General features: G+C 49.8%; 1 protein-coding gene across 1 annotated transcript; it reads right to left on the bottom strand.

Annotated features, from left to right (window-relative positions):
* Window positions 1-5,422: 5,422 nt before the first annotated feature.
* Window positions 5,423-17,423, bottom strand: FUNDC2 (FUN14 domain containing 2). The gene is made up of 5 exons (XM_015426531.1): window positions 17,149-17,423; window positions 13,266-13,413; window positions 12,105-12,180; window positions 8,745-8,882; window positions 5,423-6,741 (listed from the first exon to the last, which is right to left on the bottom strand). The coding sequence occupies exons 1-5, from the start codon at window positions 17,381-17,383 to the stop codon at window positions 6,664-6,666; spliced, it is 675 nt and encodes a 224-aa protein (XP_015282017.1). The 5' UTR covers window positions 17,384-17,423; the 3' UTR covers window positions 5,423-6,663.
* Window positions 17,424-18,499: the final 1,076 nt, after the last annotated feature.

Genomic DNA, 18,499 nt, shown 5'->3' with positions numbered 1-18,499 from the left:
TGCCAACAGGCTGACAGGCAATCAGGGGAGTTGGGGTAGGGGAGCCGAGGCTCAGGAAGGGGGCCCATCAAAACTGCTAGGGGGCCAGGCCCCGCGGGCCCCGCGTTAGCTACGGGCCTGCTACCAGACCCGATATTCACCACTAATCACTCGTCCAGCATGACCAGGCACCGTGTTCTGCTCCTGTTGGGCTTAATCATACCGAATACTGGGAGCGAGCCATCAACACAACAACCAGAAATACAGCAAAGAGAGTTTATTTTAAACCCGCACTTCAAACAAATACCATATAAAAACATGTCAAAAACCTTAATGCTTCTCTACGCCCAGTGATGGGAGGGGTGACTAACTGGGGTCTGGCACACACACACCCCCTTTAACAGCATCCTTCCATTTCTAGGTTCGTCTCTCCATTAGGGACCCTGCTTTTCAAAGCCCGGGTCTGGGGGGGGGCGGGCGGGGAGAAGACAGCCCTTTCGTTCGTTGGCCAGGATATCTTCATGGACCAGGGGAGCCCCATCTTGTCAGATCCCGGAAGCTAAGCAGGATCGGCCCTGGTCAGTCCTCGGATGGGAGACCACCCACGAATGCTAGGGTCGCCACGCAGAGGCGAGCAATGGCAAAACCGCCTCATTAAAACGCGGGCCCCGCGTTAGCTACGGGCCTGCTACCAGACCCGATATTCACCACTAATCACTCGTCCAGCATGACCAGGCACCGTGTTCTGCTCCTGTTGGGCTTAATCATACCGAATACTGGGAGCGAGCCATCAACACGACAACCAGAATGTGTTTGAGTCAAAGCAATTTAAGTCCAGGGCAAAACAGCCTCCAGATAACCCAGGGCAACGGCAGGCTGAAACAGGGCAGTCCACGGAAGGGAGGCAATGTCATGCAGAAGGGGGAAGAGACCCGGCATAAAAAGGCTGAATTTGATTTTAGTGCAGAATTGCTTGGAGGACACCATGGCGAGCATGGATTAAAAGGAGAGTGCGGAAAGGGCCTGAACGCCTCTTGCCTTGAGGACCCTATGAGGCTGCCACATGTCAGCCACGACTGGAAGCACTTTCCATACCCACCCCTTGCATAACCTTTTCCTGTTTTCCGAAGGGCGGTGGTCCAGATAGTTTGTCTTGGCTCCCCCTGGTGGCTACTTAAAAAGGTAAAGGTAAAGGTTGCCCTTGCTCGAAAGCCAGTCAAGTCCGACTCTAGGGTTGCGGTGCTCATCTCCGTTTCAAAGCCGAAGAGCCAGCGCTGTCCGAAGACGTTTCCGTGGTCATGTGGCCGGCATGACTAAACACCAAGGTGCACGGAACGCTGTTACCTTCCCACCGAAGTGGTACCTATTTATCTACTTGCAATTTCTTGCTTTCGAACTGCTAGGTTGGCAGGAGCTGGAACTAGAGACGGGAGCTCACTCCGTCATGCGGCACACTCGGGTCTCGAACTGCTGGACTACCGACCTCCCACAGCCTGCAGTGGCTATTTTCAGCCTCTCAGGTAGTCAACCAAATCCTGACAAAGGCTTTTTGGGGTCAAGGAGATCAGAGAACCTGGGACGGACTGATGGCGGTGGCCTCTCGTGTGGGGCTAAGGGCTGCTGGGAGATGGCTTGTTTCTCTACCAAAAGCGACTAGTCAGAGTGGGGGGGGGAGCAAAACCATCTTCTCCTGACCCCCTCACATGGAGTGTATTTCCTTCTACAGTGTAAAAGATTTTTAACCCGGCAAAGTGGGGGTGGGGAAGAGCTCACCTCCTGCAGCAAATCCGGTTAGCTAATGAGCTAAGGAGACATTTCATCCTGGGGAACGGAAATGCCTTTGAAGTTTAAGAACCTGATGAAAATTATGCTTTGCCAGTCCCAAAATAGACGAGCGCGATACGTGGGGCTTTGGCTTGGGCGAAACCTTACAATGCCATCTCCAGGGCGGCATTCACCCGTCACATTGAAGACGAAAGAAAAACATGCACCAACACAGTATGTTCCCACCTTCTCAAGAATCACCATTAAAGGTTAACTCCCTCCACATAGGGAGGCATGTGAGCTCGACTCCAAGCTAGGTTTGTGCGCATTTCTTCCTCAACTGCATTTAAAAGGGACCACCTGGATGCCCAGTGAGAGGCTGGTTTTGTTCCACTCAGATGGGACAAAGAGTGCGGGAAGGCCCATTCTCCCAAGGTCGAATCCAAAAGTTAAAAAGCACTCCCTTAGCATCACTGGGAAGAAATCAGACCATTGCAAGCTGCTGGAGGAACTGGATTTTGACCAGGCCAGATGACAATAAGCGGGAGGGAGGGACGCCCAATAAGGAGACAGGAGAAAAAGATGGAATCAGTCTTGCTAGAGAAACACGGCTTTGCTGGCTGCGAAGAGGGCAATTTAATTAACTCTGCTAGGTGCAAAAAAAAAAAAGCAAAGAACTCCAGGCTCAGACAAAGGTGGGCTCGAGATGCATCCATTCTTATCCCCCTTTGGTCTATAAAATGCAATTTGCAAGCTTGTGCAACCTAGATTTATATCGGGGCTGTGCAGGGAAGACAGGAGAGGTTTAATCCGTCAACTTCCACTCCGTTTCAATTAAGGGCGCTGGGCTTCCTTACTCTATCCGCATCTGAAAAGGGGAGAGGTGTTCTTAAAAAGCATGCTACCAGCAAAAATAAAAATGCTACCAGCAAAGCCTCCTTTCAATTACTCAGAAACAGAGTAATCAGGTTTGTTTCATCAGGTTTGTTTTCCCATAAAGTCTGGTGCAGCCGGAAATCGGAAGAAGAGTTCTGGTGGACTCAAAACACTTGCAAACTCCTCTGTGACGTTTTAGTAGGCCTCATAAAAGGCGCTGCCCTATCATATCTTTTTGTATTTTTTTCTAATGTCTGTTTATTTCATTTCCTCCCACCCTTCCTCCAAGGAGCTCAGGGAAACATACGGTTCTCCCACTGCCTCCTTCTATCCTCACATAAAGTCCGTCTGTGAGGCAGGTTAGGCTGAGAAAGAGAATGATTGGCCTAAGATCATTCAAGAAGCTTCAGGTTGCGCTGGGATTCGAACCTGGGTCCCCCCAGTCCAGTACTCTAACGGCACACTGGCTTTTACAGTTCAGCACTGTTACCTGCAACTTTTGTCAAGGTGATCTCACTTTCTGATGCAGTCACGATGGCCACCAAATGATATAGTTCTGCAGGGCCTGCAAGACAGAGTTGTTCCACCAGGCTTATAGCTGAGAGCAGCGATGGCTTCCACCATGGACTGGCCTCCTCCCTCCCTCTGTCCTTCCCTTCCTCTCCCCTTCCCTTTCTGAGTCTACTCCGTGGATATATACAATTCCCCCCTGGGATTTTATGCCATCTTTTAATTGCACTGTTGCTTTGTATTATGAATTTTATAGTGTTTATTGTAATAATATATTTATCTTAGACTGCTGAATGTTTTACTGGTGGTTGTCCCCCCGCTCTGAGCCTGGTCACAGGGGAGAGCAGGCTAGAAGTCTAATAAATGAAAGGAAATTTAAAAAAAATGGCCGCCGCCACCCCAGGTCTGAAGCGACTAGGAGTGAGGCAGGCCACACGGCAGAATGGCCAGGTGACAGCCCCGGCGGTAACAGGTGGGGGCTCACCTTTGAGCTGTTTCATTTTAGATACACTGGGACTGTGGCATCCTGCCAGCGAAGTGCATTCTTTGGCCGAGTCCCAGAGACAGAAACCGTGCAGCAGAATTCTAGGCGCCTGACGCAAGGTGTGCCCGCCCATGGAGCAACCCATGAGGCTGACCAGGATCCCAGCCCGATTTAAGCAGGTATCAGGGCTGGGTCCAGGTTTCCCAAACCCACACAGCCGTTGCGGAGAATCACTTTTTAAAAAATAAAGCAGAGCCCATTCAGGCTCAGAATGCCACCACGGGAGGAAGGCCCCCTGCTTCCCCCTAAATCATTTTCTGTGGTGAAAAAGTGTGCGGGGGGGTGGGGGTGGGGAGAGTTATTTCCCTGTCTGTTCTGTGAAGCAGCAAAAATGGGGAAATAACACCATCACCCCAGTGCTGTTTTGGCACAGAAAATGGCTGGCGGGGGAAGCAGGAGCTCTCAGCATTCTCGCCCCCCGACTGCTGGTTCATAGGACAAGGGAAAGGCTGCAAGCCAAATATTCAGTCAATACCAAAGTCCCTAATGAGACCAGTCTTTAGTTAACCTACAGAGACCCCCCCCCTCTGCTTGAGGACTGGGAGACTGGGCCAGTAACGCCTCCCTGGACCAAGGCTGTGCTTTCCCACCGCTTTGCAGATGCAACAAGGAGCTGCCGAAAATCCTCTGAACAGCTCCTTTTCAGCAAGGCGAACACTGCGGGAAAAGAGCACAGAGCCAAGGAATGATCAGAGGCTGGGTATTTTGGCGTAGTGATTAAGTGTGTGGACTCTAACCTGGGAGAACCGGGTTTGATTCCCCACTCTTCCACTTGCAGCTGCTGGATAACCTTGGGCAAGCCATAGTTCTGCCAGAGCTGTTCTCTCAAGGACAGTTCTCTCAGAGCTCTCTCAGCCCCGCCTACCTCACAGGGTGTCTGTTGTGGGGAGGGGAAGGAAAAGGAGTCTGTAAGCTGCTCTGAGACTCTGAGTGAAGGGTGGGGTATAAATCCAATCTCTTCCTCTTCTCCTAGAACGTGCCCATTTTTTTGGGCCTTTGCCTCTGATCAGAGGCCCAGACATCCTACAGTGTTGTTGTTGTTGTGGGAGCATGTTGGGTTTTCAACTTGAAAAGGCAGGCTCAGTTCTTGGTCTACTCAGACAGGCAGCGGTTCTCCAGGGTCTCAGGCAGGGGTCTTCCACATCACCTCCTACATGATCCTTTCAACTGGAGATGCCGGGGATTGAACCTGGGACTTTCTGCATGCCAAGCAGATGCTCTCCCGCTGAGCCACAGCCCCTCCCGGCCTGTGGAGGCACAGACAGGACCCGGTCCCTGCCCTCTTTAATGAATGACTGATCCTCGGTATTGATGCAGGAGTCTTAAAGGATTCCAAGAGCCTCCTGGACAGCCTTTGCTGTTCATTCTTACACAGCCATCTTACAAGGCAGGTCAGTATTATTCCTCCCCGTATTGTTGGGTGCGCCTCGAAGGAGGGGGAAGGGCCTAAGAGCCACACTGGGGATTTCCGGCCCTGTAGGTCAGCCTCTTAGCTACTAAGCTATGCCAGGGTTTAGCCAAATGCTTTTGCAGGAGGAGACGTCTCGTGCAGATGGGAGAGTGGGAAGGAGAGGAGCAAAGCCCCAACAGCTTCCAGCAAGGCTGACTACCCAACGGGCAATTACTGCAGAGGCAGACCCGTTTCCCTCAGTGTAGCCCAGCAGCGACCCTTTTTAACCTCAGCGTTGGACAAGCGTTCCATCCCTTCCCACCTCCCCCAACTGACTGCCACATAAAGCAATGCCTCAGCGTTGGACAAGCGTTCCATCCCTTTCCACCTGCCCCGACTGCCACATAAAGCAACAACAGAACCTACAGAGCTCCCACTCTCTGCACATCATGGAGAGCTAGAGCTCCATATAAGAAGAGGTTCCAACAGAACAACACATATCCAGTCCCCGGCACTGCAACTGAGAAGACCCAGATTCTCGCAGCCGGAGCGCCATACAAGATGAGGATCCCACGGCACAACACACACCATTCCCCATCACTGCAACAGTCGCTTATACAGCACCAAGACCCAGATTCTCCAAGCTCCCGCTATCTACACGTCCCAGATAGCCAGCTGGAGATCCATACAAGACGAGGCTCTGGCAGCACAATGCACACCTCCAAGCCCCACTGCTGCAACCGTGGCTCCCCAGCAAGAGAACCCAGATTCTCCCAAAGAGCTTGCTGGTTCCAGCCATTCAGATAGAGTCTACCTTGAAGCATTCATTCTACAAGGCAGTGACAGTTAAGCATACAAGAGACATTTCCTTGGAACAATGTAATTTTGAAGTCCTGCGCAGCTTTCCTGGCAGAGAATCCCAGGTAACAGGCAGAGTTTCCACAGGAAGTTCCAGCTCTCTGGCTTCAGCAACAGGTATATAAATAACAGCCCAGGAGATGCCAGAGGGGATCTGTTTGTATACAGTTGTCCTAGCAAAGTCAGGGCTTGAGAAAGAGCATGCCCACAGTAGGACGCGCCAGTCCTAGGCACCAGTTATTTTGGGACATGACCTGGTACAGCCTCTCCACACTGTGCCTTTGTGATCTTACCAGCTGGAAGCACAGGCTGTACCACAGCTACTCAAGAAGGAATACGAAACAGCCAAGATGGTGCATACAAGGCGAGGGGTGCTCCTGTCCCGGAGATGGGATTATCCCAGAGACACAACCCTTTGCCTAGGTCATCGGGTTGAAAAAAGTTAAATGAGGAAGGGGGATTCTACAGAGCCCGAGATATCACGGGGGGTACAGAAGTCAGCCCTGCAGCGGCCAGCCTTCGGACCAAGCCCATCTCTCCCCCCCCCACCAATCTCCAGCGCATCAAATAAAAACGGGAGGAGCACAGGAGCTAGCGGCAGCATTTCTGGAGGCCATGATTCACATACAAAGCGGAGAACTGGTCAGCAGGGGCAATGCTCCAGGTCAGCCAACTGATCAATCCGGCGGTTACTGAGCGGGAGATGGCAGCAGCGCAGGGGGCTTCCAGACTGAGGCGTCTCCTAAGAGGCCATGCCGAGCAGAAACCCTCCGACAAACCCGCCGGTCAGGAGAACGTTCTTCTTCAGAAAGGAGATCACCTGGGCAGGGAGAAAGAGAGGAGCTTAGATGGGCGATGCGCAGGCTCCTGCAGTTCCCACAATTAAAATTAAACCATGACAAAATGCAGCATCCCCTTCAAGGAACAGTGAAAGACAGCTGGAAACTGGTATGGTGTAGTGGTTGGGATAGGATCCGGGAGACCCAAGCTTACAGCCCTCCTTCTACCATGGAAACGTGGACCAGTCACCCTCAGTTTCTCTCTCTCTCTCAGCCCTACCTCGCTGGAGGAAGGGAGAACAACGTTGTACACTGCTTTGGCTCTCCATTGGGAAAAAAGCAGAGTGTAATCACAAATATAAATAAATATAATCCCCCATGTGACAATTTGGGTGAGGATGAGCTAGACCAGGGGTGTTGAACTCATTTGTTATGAGGGCTGGATCTGACATAAATGAGACCTTGTTGGGCCAGGCCATGTGTGTCATAAAATGTAATGCCAGGTAGCGGAGATATAAACTTTATAAAGGACACAAACACAAAGGTGGTTTTTTTAACTTAAAATAAAAACATGCTTAAAACAGCACTCTTGCAATATTTTGTTTATTTAACAGTGTCTGATAACTGACACCTCTTGCACTGAATGACTGCATCAAAATGTCTGTGCTGTTGCAATCTTGAGTATGCTGTTCAAGTATGTACCTGTAAGCTGCAAATCTACTTTTGCTTTATTGACATTCACCACAGATATCTCATGCTCAGAGTTCTGAGCCTAGGACCCAGGGGAAAACATGAAATGGCTGAGCGATAGAGAGAGTCTGGCAAAGCAAGCTATGATGCAGCAGCAGCAGCAGCAGAACGGGAAGCAGGAGATGGCCAGTTCCAGTGCGGGCCTGATAGAAGCCCTCCAGGGGCCTGAACCGGCCCCTGGGCTGCATGTCTGACACCCCTGAGCTAGAGAAATACGGCCGGTGTTGACACCCAACCAAGTTGGGCAGATGTCCAGAAGTAGTTCAACGGTCCACTGAACCAACATAACCCCTAATCTGCTTTACCCATTGCTCCCCCCCCCCCATGGGGCAAGGAGTGACTTGCAGAAAAGACGCTATCACAGACTACATATCACAGCAACATCCTTACTGAAGGAGAAGTGAGAAAGCCAACAGGGAGTAGTAGTGAAAATTGTCAAACCAGAACCAGTGAGATTCGGGTTCAAATCATCCCTCAGCCACCAAGTTCAGTGGATAACCACAAGCCAGTCATTCTTTCCCAGCCTAACCTGCCTCACGGGGTTGCTGCAAGGATAAATGAGGGGGGTCTGTGTGTGCTGCCCTAAGCGCAATGGATAAAAGGCAGGATAAAAATGGAAGCGAGAGAAACAGAGAGAGCGAGAGAGCGTGAATTAGAAGAGACTGGATTTATACCCCACCCTTCACTACCCAAAGGCGTCTCAGAGCGGCTTACAAACTGCTTTCCTTTCCCCTCCCCACAACAGACACCCTGTGAGGTAGGTGGGGCTGAGAGAGCTCTGACAGAAACAGCTCTTTTTCAAGGACAGCTTTTATCAGAACTATGGCTTGCCCAAGGTCATCCAGCCAGGTGCAAGTGGAGGAGTGGGGAATCGAACCCGGTTCTCCCAGATTAGAGTCCGTGCACTTAACCACTACACTGAACTGGCTAGAACGTAACGGGTCTCTCACCAGGGAAAGACTTGCAACAGTGCTTGGATTTGACAGTTCCCTTGCTTTTCTGCCCCAAGCAGGCAGAAAACAAAGGAAAACTACAGTGTCCCTGATGGTCCTCTGTAAATGACCAGTTTGAGAACCCTGATTCTGCACAGGACAGTCCTACACCATCAGCCCAAACCCTTCTGCCACATCACAGGTTCACGGCTCCCTCGGAGTTGAGCCTGCCTACCACTTCTCTTCCTGTTTGAGGGCCCTTCCATCCACCCGGAAGCTTCTGCCCTTCTTCTGCACAGCTATCACCGACACGCCCAGTGGTTTCCCCCAGGCAAGGGTCAGGAGGACATTGATGGCCTCACCTCATCCACTTGGGTCTTGACCTCTGGTGCCAGCTGGCTGTGGTTGCTGCCGTGAAACTTCAGCTGCTCCTTGGCTTTGCTCACGTCCCGCTCCACCATCTGCCAGTCGACTTTGATGTATCCCGTGTGGTTCGCGATCTGGGCCAGAGGAAGAGGGGATGAAAAGCCCTGCGTGACTCTGGGCCTTCCTGACTGGCCTCCTCCCTCCCGCCTGCCCATCCTTTCACAGCAGGTCACCCAAAAAGCTTAAAGAGAGATCCTGTCACTGCAGAGCCGGTAGAGTGTCATGGCTCAAGTGTTGGACTGGGATCTGGGAAACGGAGGCTCAAATCCCCGTTCTGCCACGTAGGTCATTGGGTGACCTTTGGCCAGTCACCATCGACCTAATCTGCTTCAAAAGTTCTTGTGAAGATAGTGGAGAACTACGTATGCTTCTCTGATCTCCTTGAAGGCAGGGCAGGATAAAATGTACTAAATAAAAAACTGACAGGCCACCGCATAGGAGGAACCAACAAATGTGAGATGATGTTTAGAGTCTGGAGACCAAGACCTTGGCCAATGGTTGGCTACACAGGAGACATTCTACCTTTCTAGGAGGGATGATCTAAACACAAAGGAGCATTTGAAAGGCCCCAAGAGAAATATGGTGTGGACAGCCTTCTAAGGAAAAGAGTTTTGTGCATGCCTGTAGGCTGTTCCTGGGAGGGGGATCCTGAAGACCAGTGTAAAGGTTAGTTTCGCTCTAAGGGATCAAGCATGATTGTTGATGCTGTGTCAACTGCACTGGCAACTGCAGAGCTTGTACTATGCGCTGCAGTGCGAAAAGAGGAGAGCAATTGGGAAGCCCTGCAAGAGCCAAACAGGCATGCTCTGTGCCTTTGACAGGTCTGCGCTAGGCAGAGGCCAACAGATAAAGCCCCCCCCCCCAGCAGCTCCTCCAAGCACTGGAAGGTGTTGACTGTAGCATCAATTTATATTCCAACTCTTCAGAAACCTGCTCAATCCAGCTCACAGAATAAAGTCCAAAAATCATTTAGAAAATTAAAAACCCAGAACATTTATAACACAATGCTATGCAGTGTTACTTCTGTCTAAGCCCAATCAATAGGCGTACACTGGAGTAACTCTGTATGGTACTGCTATCCAAACGATCCTTTTAACGGTCTTCCAGCTGGACACAGATTGTAAAAGTAATTAAAGAAATCAACCCTTAGTTAAAAAGCCTGGCATCTAAAAGATAGTAGAGTGAGGGTTTGTTAAAGTAAAGGTAAAGGTTTCCCTTGCTCGAAAGCCAGTCGAGTCCGACTCTAGGGTTGCGGTGCTCATCTCCGTTTTAAAGCCGAAGAGCCAGCGCTGTCCGAAGACGTTTCCGTGGTCATGTGGCCGGCATGACTAAACACCAAGGCGCACGGAACGCTGTTGCCTTCCCACCAAAGTGGTACCTATTTATCTACTTGCAATTTCTTGCTTTAGAACTGCTAGGTTGGCAGGAGCTGGAACTAGAGACGGGAGCTCACTCCGTCATGCGGCACACTCGGGTCTCAAACTGCTGAACTACTGACCTTCCACAACCTGCAGTTCAGCGTCTTAATCACTTGGGCCACCGCAGGGTTTGTTACACAGCCCTTAAAATCCCAGAGTCCCTGTGGTAGCACCCAGGAACGAAAGGCATGGCAGAGGAATGAGGCTCAGAAATACATTCCATAAAAACTGACAAGTTGATGCTGCGATTTCCAAAGACAGATGAGCATATGAAAGCTACCAAGCCAGACCAGCACCCCACCTAGCTCAGACATTTCGACAGTAGCTGGCAGCAGCTCTCCATGGTCTCACAGGTCTTCTTCAGCCCCAGCCACCAAATGTGGTCATCATAAGCTGCCCAGCTCTGAGTGCCCCCAGTCTCTGAAGCCAGAGCTTCAGAGTCGAGGCATTTTTAGTGGTGGCACCCATGTTGTAGAACTCCCTCCCTACAGTGGCTCACCTGGCACCCAGTCTGCGTTCCTATGCCAGAATATGCCTTTATTCTCTCAGACTTGAAGATGGCTTTAGCTATGCTGTCCTGGTGCATTTAGGCTGTAGATTTAGTGGCTAATTACATGCTGTTTCTGGGATTGTGAGCTCCCCCCCCCCGCGCGAGTTTCGCGGGGGTCTTCTTTCTTGTACATATATAACTATCATTTGAATTACTGCTCGCCATCTTTTAACTGGTTGTTTCTGGTTTTAGTTGTTTTTAGATTAATTGTGTTAACTGGTTTTTATTGTTATATGCTTTGATATTACCCACCCTGAGCCCGTTTGGGAAGGGCAGATATACATTTAATAAACAAATAAATAAATAAATAAATTGGGATCGTTTCACATATCTGTTTGCGTTGTCAATTTCATGTAGATACACGTTTTAGATATTTAAACCCTATTTTCACCAACATGATGGACTTTCCTGATGCTTTAAAAGTGCACCGTCTTCTGAATGATTCCGCTCCGTAGCCATGTTTTTACAATCAGCTATAAAGCTACAACAGGAAAAACTACCAAAATGAGCAACACTTTGAAACAAATTGTTTTATGTAACATTATGCAATATTATGTAGAATGCAAAATGCTTGGTTTTATATGTATGGTTTTATATGCATATTTCTCTTTTATACTAATCCTCTTTTAAGGTGTTGTTTTATGCCAATAAAGGCTAACTGAAACTGAATAAATAAATTGCATTATTTTATTGTTTTAGATTGTAAGCTACCTTATTACACAGAGGAGCAGAATGCTAATATCTTAAACAAATAATCATCAGTAAATACTTGGGATCCTTTTAAACTGGAGACGCTAGGGATTGCAACCTGCTATCTTTTGCACGCAAACTACGTGCTCTGAGCCACAACCAATGCTCCCTCTAAGCTGTGTAGTCTTGCGAGCAAAAATTCTACTTTGTGAGCGACTGGCATTAAAGTTGTGAGCGAGTGATCTGGCTCCTGCATAAATTAGCTTGCTCTGGGGCCATCCTTCCTGAGCTAAGACAAAAATCTGTGAGCTGGAGGCTAAGAAACTGTGAGCTAGCTCACACTAACTCAGCTAGAGGGAACACTCGCCACAACCCTTTTACCAAAGACACGGCACACTTCAAAACCACAAAAAGTGCTCAGGCTTCAATCTGCTCTACAGGCAACTCAAAAAAAGGAGGAGGCCCAGGCCGGGGCTGGCTGGTAGACGCTGCCCAAACCAGTTAGCAACAGCCCATTAAACAGTCACTGGAGTGAAAACACAAACACCACTCATGACAGCTGGCATCTGGCTGCCCTCAGAGTCCAAAACCTTCCGCTGTTGCTGGCCACTCCCAAGTCCCGAGAAGGTGATACCAACCTGAAGCAGGAAGAAGCCACCTCCCACGGCAGTTGCGGCCAGTTTCCCAACCTTCTGAAAGATGAAGCCGGTGCACCTGGAAATCAAACAAGGAGACTGCAGAATGCCACAGCACAACTATTACCAGGAGCTGGACAGAGCATGCATATGACTCCCATTCTGCAGACCCTCCACTGGTTGTCCAATTGTTACTGAGCTCAGTTGATGGTACTGGCTATCACATATAAAGCCCTTCATGGCCTTGGCTGGTCTTATTTACGGGAGCACCTATCTCTCTATGCTCCACCACAACAACTCTGCTTATGTGCGCAGGGGTTTCTGCAGGTGCCAACCAATGTTCCCTCTAAGCTGTGGATTCTTGTGAGCAAAAATTCTACTTCGTGAGCTACTGACATTAAAGTTGTGAGTGAGCAATTTGGCTACTGCATAAATTAGCTTGCTCTGGAGCCCTCCTTCCTGAGCTAAGACAAAGATTTGTGAGCCGGAGGGTAAAAAACTGTGAGCTAGCTCACACTAACTCAGCTTAGAGGGAACACTGGTGCCAACCTGCAAATGGGCAAAATCAGCTCCCACCATGTAGACTGCAAATGGGCAAAATCAGCTCCCACCATGTGGACTGCCCTGCCCGAGGAGGTCAGGAAAGCTCCCACTCTCCTGGCCGTCTGCAAACTATGCAAAAACGAACTATTCAAAAGGGCTTTTCTGCGCAGGTAATAAGGCTGCACGGCACAAAATGGTTTCACAGACTCACTTGGATAAACAATGGGAACTTGTGGTCTTTACTGCTGTATAGCATGTACTGTAAGCAGAATCTTATTATGTAATTTCTGTACTGCTTAATGTGTCATGTTAACACTCATCCTATGCTCCTGGTCCTGGCGGTTCCAGACTTCCTTTTAACATCCAAATGCATTAGTTACTGAATGTCCTACATTGTTGACTCTACTGACTCACACTATGTAATCCACCTTGAGTCCATGTGAGAAAGGTGGATTATAAATAATGTGAAATTAAAACTAAAAACAATGCTCACCACCCAGACGACCTGAAAGAAAGCCCCATCTCGACACATGGGACCTATGGCACTCAGAGGCACTGGTTGATTCCCCCCCCCCCCCCCCTCCCTTACAAGCCATGCCAATGCGCCCTGTTGTCACTTACCATCCTGTGACGCCTCCAATAGCCAGCTGGGTAGCTACGTTGTACTTTTCTGTGCTGGAGCCAGAGCTGGGCCCAAACAGCTTGCGCCACCAGGGCTGGTTCTTCGTGTACTCGGCCAGGTCCAGCACCTCATCGCTGATCTTCTTTCCTGCACATCGGTGCAAAGAGGCAAGCACAGAAGTTAAAACCAGCTGCTGGTGGTTATTGATGATGATGATTTATTACAATATTTATACCCCACTTTTCCTTCTGGCACAGATCTGAAGTCTCCCTCCACCTTAAGTGGCTCTTCCATTGGAAGAAGAGGCCCTTAGGTTGGATCCACCTCATTAGTTGCCAGATAAGCCAACTAAACATCATTTATATGGGTGACTGCTTCTCCTTAATCACTCCCGATTTGCTCTTCCATCTGCCAGCTGAATGAAAGATATTTGCACCAACAGGAAAACTGCCGGATTATAAATCATCTGTAAATTCAAAACTATGTACCTCCCTTTCTGAGGTCTCAACAAGGACCTGGAATTCCTCACTCAATATAGGCGCAAATATCTTGCCTATCCCAATCTCTGCCGCACGTCTGTAACTTTCTACTGCATCTGTTTATCTTGCACTAAATGTTATATTAATTTTACTTTGGCTAATAACAGTGGGGAACAGCCCCCACCCACTCTTGGTGAACTCTTTTGATGTGTTCCCCCCCCCCGTCCCATACATCTTTTTTTGCCATCGAGTCATAGCTGACTAATGGTGACCCTGTAGGGTTTCCAAGGCAAGAGATGTTCTGAGGTGGTTTGCCATTGCCTGTCTCTGCATAGCGATCCTGGTATTCCTTGACACACTCTCAGCTTTACTTATGTATCTTGGCTCTGACTGGCCCTTCCTGATGGCTGCCCCCCTCCATCTTCCTGTATGTGAGGCTTGAGGAAATTCTCTTTCACTGTATCTGAGGAAGTGTGCTTGAACACGAAAGCTTATACCTTGAATAAAACTTTGTTGGTCTTAAAGGTGCCAGTGAACTCAAAGTTTGTTCTCCAAGTATCTCTTGGGAGTAGTCTCCGATCCAAACACTAACCAGGGACGACCCTGCTTAGTTTCCAAGATCTGACCAGATCAGGCTATCCTGGGCTATCCAGGTCACTGGCCCAGAGCAGCTTACATCATTCTCCTCTCCTCCACTTTATCCTCACAACAACCCTGTGAAGTAGGTTAAGAGTGTGTGGACAAGCAAGCTTCCATGCCAGAGTGGGAACCGGAACCTGGCCTTCCAGATCCTAGGCCCACGCTCTTAACCACTACGCCCACACTGGCTCTTATGCAAGCCAACCACTCCCAGCCCCCTTTCTGCAATGTGGGATAATACTAACCTTCCTCACAGAGTTGTTAAGAATAAAAGCACTGCCCTCCCAGATCAGCCCCACAGACTATCTAGTTCAATGTCCTGTTTCCCCCAAAGGCTAACCAGATCCTTTTAGAAAGGCCATAGGCAGGGCATGGTGGCAATAGCCATAGGCAGCTGGTATCCAGAGTGACATTGCCTCTAAACCTGGAGGTTCCATTAGCTTTCCAGTGCCAACAACAGACCAGTTCTCTGAACTTTCCAAGGCGTGGGCCAGCACTGCATCTTGTGACAGAGAATTCCATAATCTGCTGCTGATTTGCCTTAATTATTTCTGTCCTACAGCCAGGGTGGTGTAGTGGTTAAAGTATCGGCCTAGAAGCTGGGAGACCCAGACTTGAATCTCCACTCTGCCATGCTGGGTGCCCTCTGGTCAGTCACATACTCTCTGCTTAACCTACCTCACAGGGCTGTTGTGAGGATAAAACGGAGGCGAGGAGAACGACGTAAGCCGCTTTGGGTCCCGACTGAGCAGAAAAGCAGGATATAAATACAGTAAATAAATATAGTAAATACACAAATCTGATTTAAATAAAAACATTTCTGAAGGCATGCATCTCAAGACAATGTATGCAAACCACAAATACTGCTACCTGACAAGAGCACCAGTGTGGTAGTGTGGCTGGAATGCCTGAAAGGGCTGGGGATTCAAATCTCCCCACTATCATACATTCTCAGCCTAACCTACATTGCACTGTGGTTGCTGAGGATAAAATGGAGGAGAAAAGGAACAGTGTCATGCAGTAGTTAGACTGTCAGACTAGGATCTGGGACACTCAGGTTCGAATCCCCACTCTACCATGGAAGCTCGCTGGGTGACCTTGGGCCAGTTATACTCTCAGCCTAACCTACCTCACGGGGTTGTTGTCAGGATAAAACTGAGGGGAAAAGAACAATGTAAACTGCTTTTGGTCCCTGCTGAGGTGAAAGGTGGCAGAAAAATGAATAAATAGAAAGGGAAGGGGAGAATTACATATATGAGTGCTGAGTTCCTCAGAGGAAAGGCTGGATAACAACATGACTGAGAAAAGTACTAGCAGGCAGTGTTCCTTCTAAGCTGAGTGAGTGTGAGCTAGCTCGCAGTTTTTTAGCGTCCGACTCACACATTTTTGTCTTAGCTCAGGAAAGCCAACTGATTTATACAGTAGCCAAATCACTTGCTCACAACTTTAATGCCTGTAGCTCAGAAAGTAGAATTTTTGCTCACAGGACTCCAGAGCTTAGTGGGAACATTGCTAGCGGGCCTGCAGCCCAGATTCCCTCCCCAAAAGCCTGGCAACAAAGCATCCTTTCCACCACCTCATTCAGCTTCGCCTTGGCACGAAAGGCCACGTCAGCACTGCTGTGGAGATGCAACAGGCCGCTTTGGGGCAAGGGCCGCCCTTGGCTTTCAATACACTGTATTATAATTGGTTTCTCCAAATCATGTATTGGTTCTTTGTAAGATGCTTTGAGCCTCCCAAGGAGAGTAAAAACAAAATACTTAATAAGAATAATCAGAAGCAAGTGCTCAGGGTGGGCTATTTATGTCATGAAAATATGCATTATGTCACACCAGAGTCTTGTTGTAAATGTGCGTGTGCCTGTACACACACACATATAAATAACGTGTCCTCACAATAAGAAAAGGTCAATTGTTTTTAAAAAATTAGTGGTGACTGCTGAAGTAAGGCCTGATCCTGTACTTGCTGTCTCAGAAGAAAGCCCCATTCCTCTGGACAGTTGGATTCCAGTCCAGTAGCACCTCAGAGACCAACAAAGGGTATATTTGTTCACTTTGTCAGCCACAAGTAGGAATGGAGACCTGAGTCCTTTTTATCTCAGTCTGAGAGTGGGAGGGGTATTGTAAAGAATGCTTGTCAGGAATGCAAACTTTTAGGGCTGCCAGCCTCCAGGTGGGACCTGGGGATCCCCTGGAATTACAGCTCATCTCCAGTCTACTCGAGAGATCAGTTCCCCTGAAGAAAATGGAGACTTTGGAGGGTGGATTTTGTGACATCTGTACCCCACTGAGGTCCCTATCCTCCCCAGGATCCACCCCACAACTCTACCCCCCCCCATCCTCTACCGATGGGGCGGGGGGGGGGGGGGAGAACCTACCAACCCTAAATTATTGCAAACGGACAATGCATATAAGTAATCAGCTTGATCAGAGCACAGAGGAAACGCTTGGCGGCATTTCAGTTATATGAAACAGTACTTTCTCCCAGGTAAGGATGTACAGGGGGGCTGTTATCCTGCATTCCTGTACACAGCTACACGGAAGTAATCGCCACAGAAAAACAGGACCCATTTCTGAGTAGACCGACCCGCTATTAACAAAGTAGGCGTTTTCCGGGTGTGTGTGTGGGGGGGCAGAACAAGGCCTTGGGGGCGGAGCTACCTGCCGGCCCACCGCGGGCGAACTGGGTGACGTCACGCGCCCGCGAGGGGGGTTACGCCCCGCCCCCGTGGGGGGGAAGCAGGGGACAGACTCGCGCCCCTCACCTGGCATGGCGTTGCCCCTGCGCCGCTTCTCCTGCACCCGCGCGTGCTGCTCGCGCTTGGCCTCCTGCTCCAGGCGGATGAGGGAGGTGCACGAATGGGTCCCCGGCGCGCGTGACGTCGGCACGGCTGCTGGCTCCTCCTCCATGGAGCTCGCCGGCCTCCAAATCCACTCGGATGTGTAGAGCTGGACGAGTTGGGCGGGGGGGACCGGACGGGGGCGCGCGTGGTCACGCATCCTCCTCCGCCCGGCAAAGGGCCACAGAGCGCCTGCCCCCGTCGCCTCTCCCGCGGGCGCGTGACGTAGACTCAGGGGGCGTGGCGGCGCTTGATTGTTGATCGCCATGGAAACCGCCGAGGAGGGAAAAGGAGGCCCAGGCCGCCGGACGTCCCGGCTCTCATTCCCCGACCCGAGAGAGGAGGAGGAGGGGGGGCGGTTTGGCAAGGCGGCCTGGGGCCCTGTCAGTACTAATACAAGCAATAATGAGTCATCGTTATGGCGCTTTTAAAGAGCAGAGTTGTCGTTCCTGTAGTCGTGAAGCAGGACTTGATTGGGAGCCGGGGAAAGAAGTGCCTCTGAGCATGGACAAAGTTTTAAAACCCCAAAGAATGTTGTGATCCTGAGCGGAGTTTCAAACGCCTTAGAGCACAGTGTGCCTTCGAATACGCACCGGGTTTTAAAACCCTAAGAATGTACTGCCTCTGAACATGCATCGTTCAGAATCTTAAGAGCACAGTGCCTCTGGGCATGCACAGAGTTAAGAATGCATTGCCTCTGGACATAAGGCACTGTTTGAGTCTCTTCGTTTGAATCTATTGTCCAACAGCAATAGGTTTTGATGATTTATAGTATTGCTTGTATATCCGGAAACGGGATGTACTAAAAGGAAGGACAGGATTGCCCATTGTAAACAATGGGAGACGCTTGAAGGCTCATTGGAAATAATGGGAGCCAGGAATGTGATTGACTTGCATGGGCTCCATTGAAATACAATACAGTACAAGTAGAGTTGCAATAAAAATGCAGAATGGATTTTCCATTAGGGTCTCAAGGCCCAAATACACAACTCTATGGATGGAATGAGAGACCACGGAGTGGAATGACAGCCCCAGGGTGTAGCAGGAGTGTTCTGTGACCGGGATGAGAGACCACGGAGTGGAATGACAGCCCCAGGGTGTAGCAGGAGTGATCTGTGACTGGGATGAGAGACCACGGAGTGGAATGACAGCCCCTGGGGGTAGCAGGAGTGTTCAGGGATTGGAATGACAGGTCCCAGAATACAATGACAGCCCCAGGGTGTAGCAGGAGTGTTCAGGGACTGGAATGAGAGACCACAGAGGGGAATGCCAGCTT

Source organism: Gekko japonicus, unplaced genomic scaffold (genome assembly GCF_001447785.1).
Source record: "Gekko japonicus isolate JY-2015 unplaced genomic scaffold, Gekko_japonicus_V1.1 scaffold1313, whole genome shotgun sequence".
Classification (NCBI taxonomy): domain Eukaryota; kingdom Metazoa; phylum Chordata; class Lepidosauria; order Squamata; family Gekkonidae; genus Gekko; species Gekko japonicus.
This window is presented reverse-complemented; position numbering and strand designations above follow the sequence as displayed.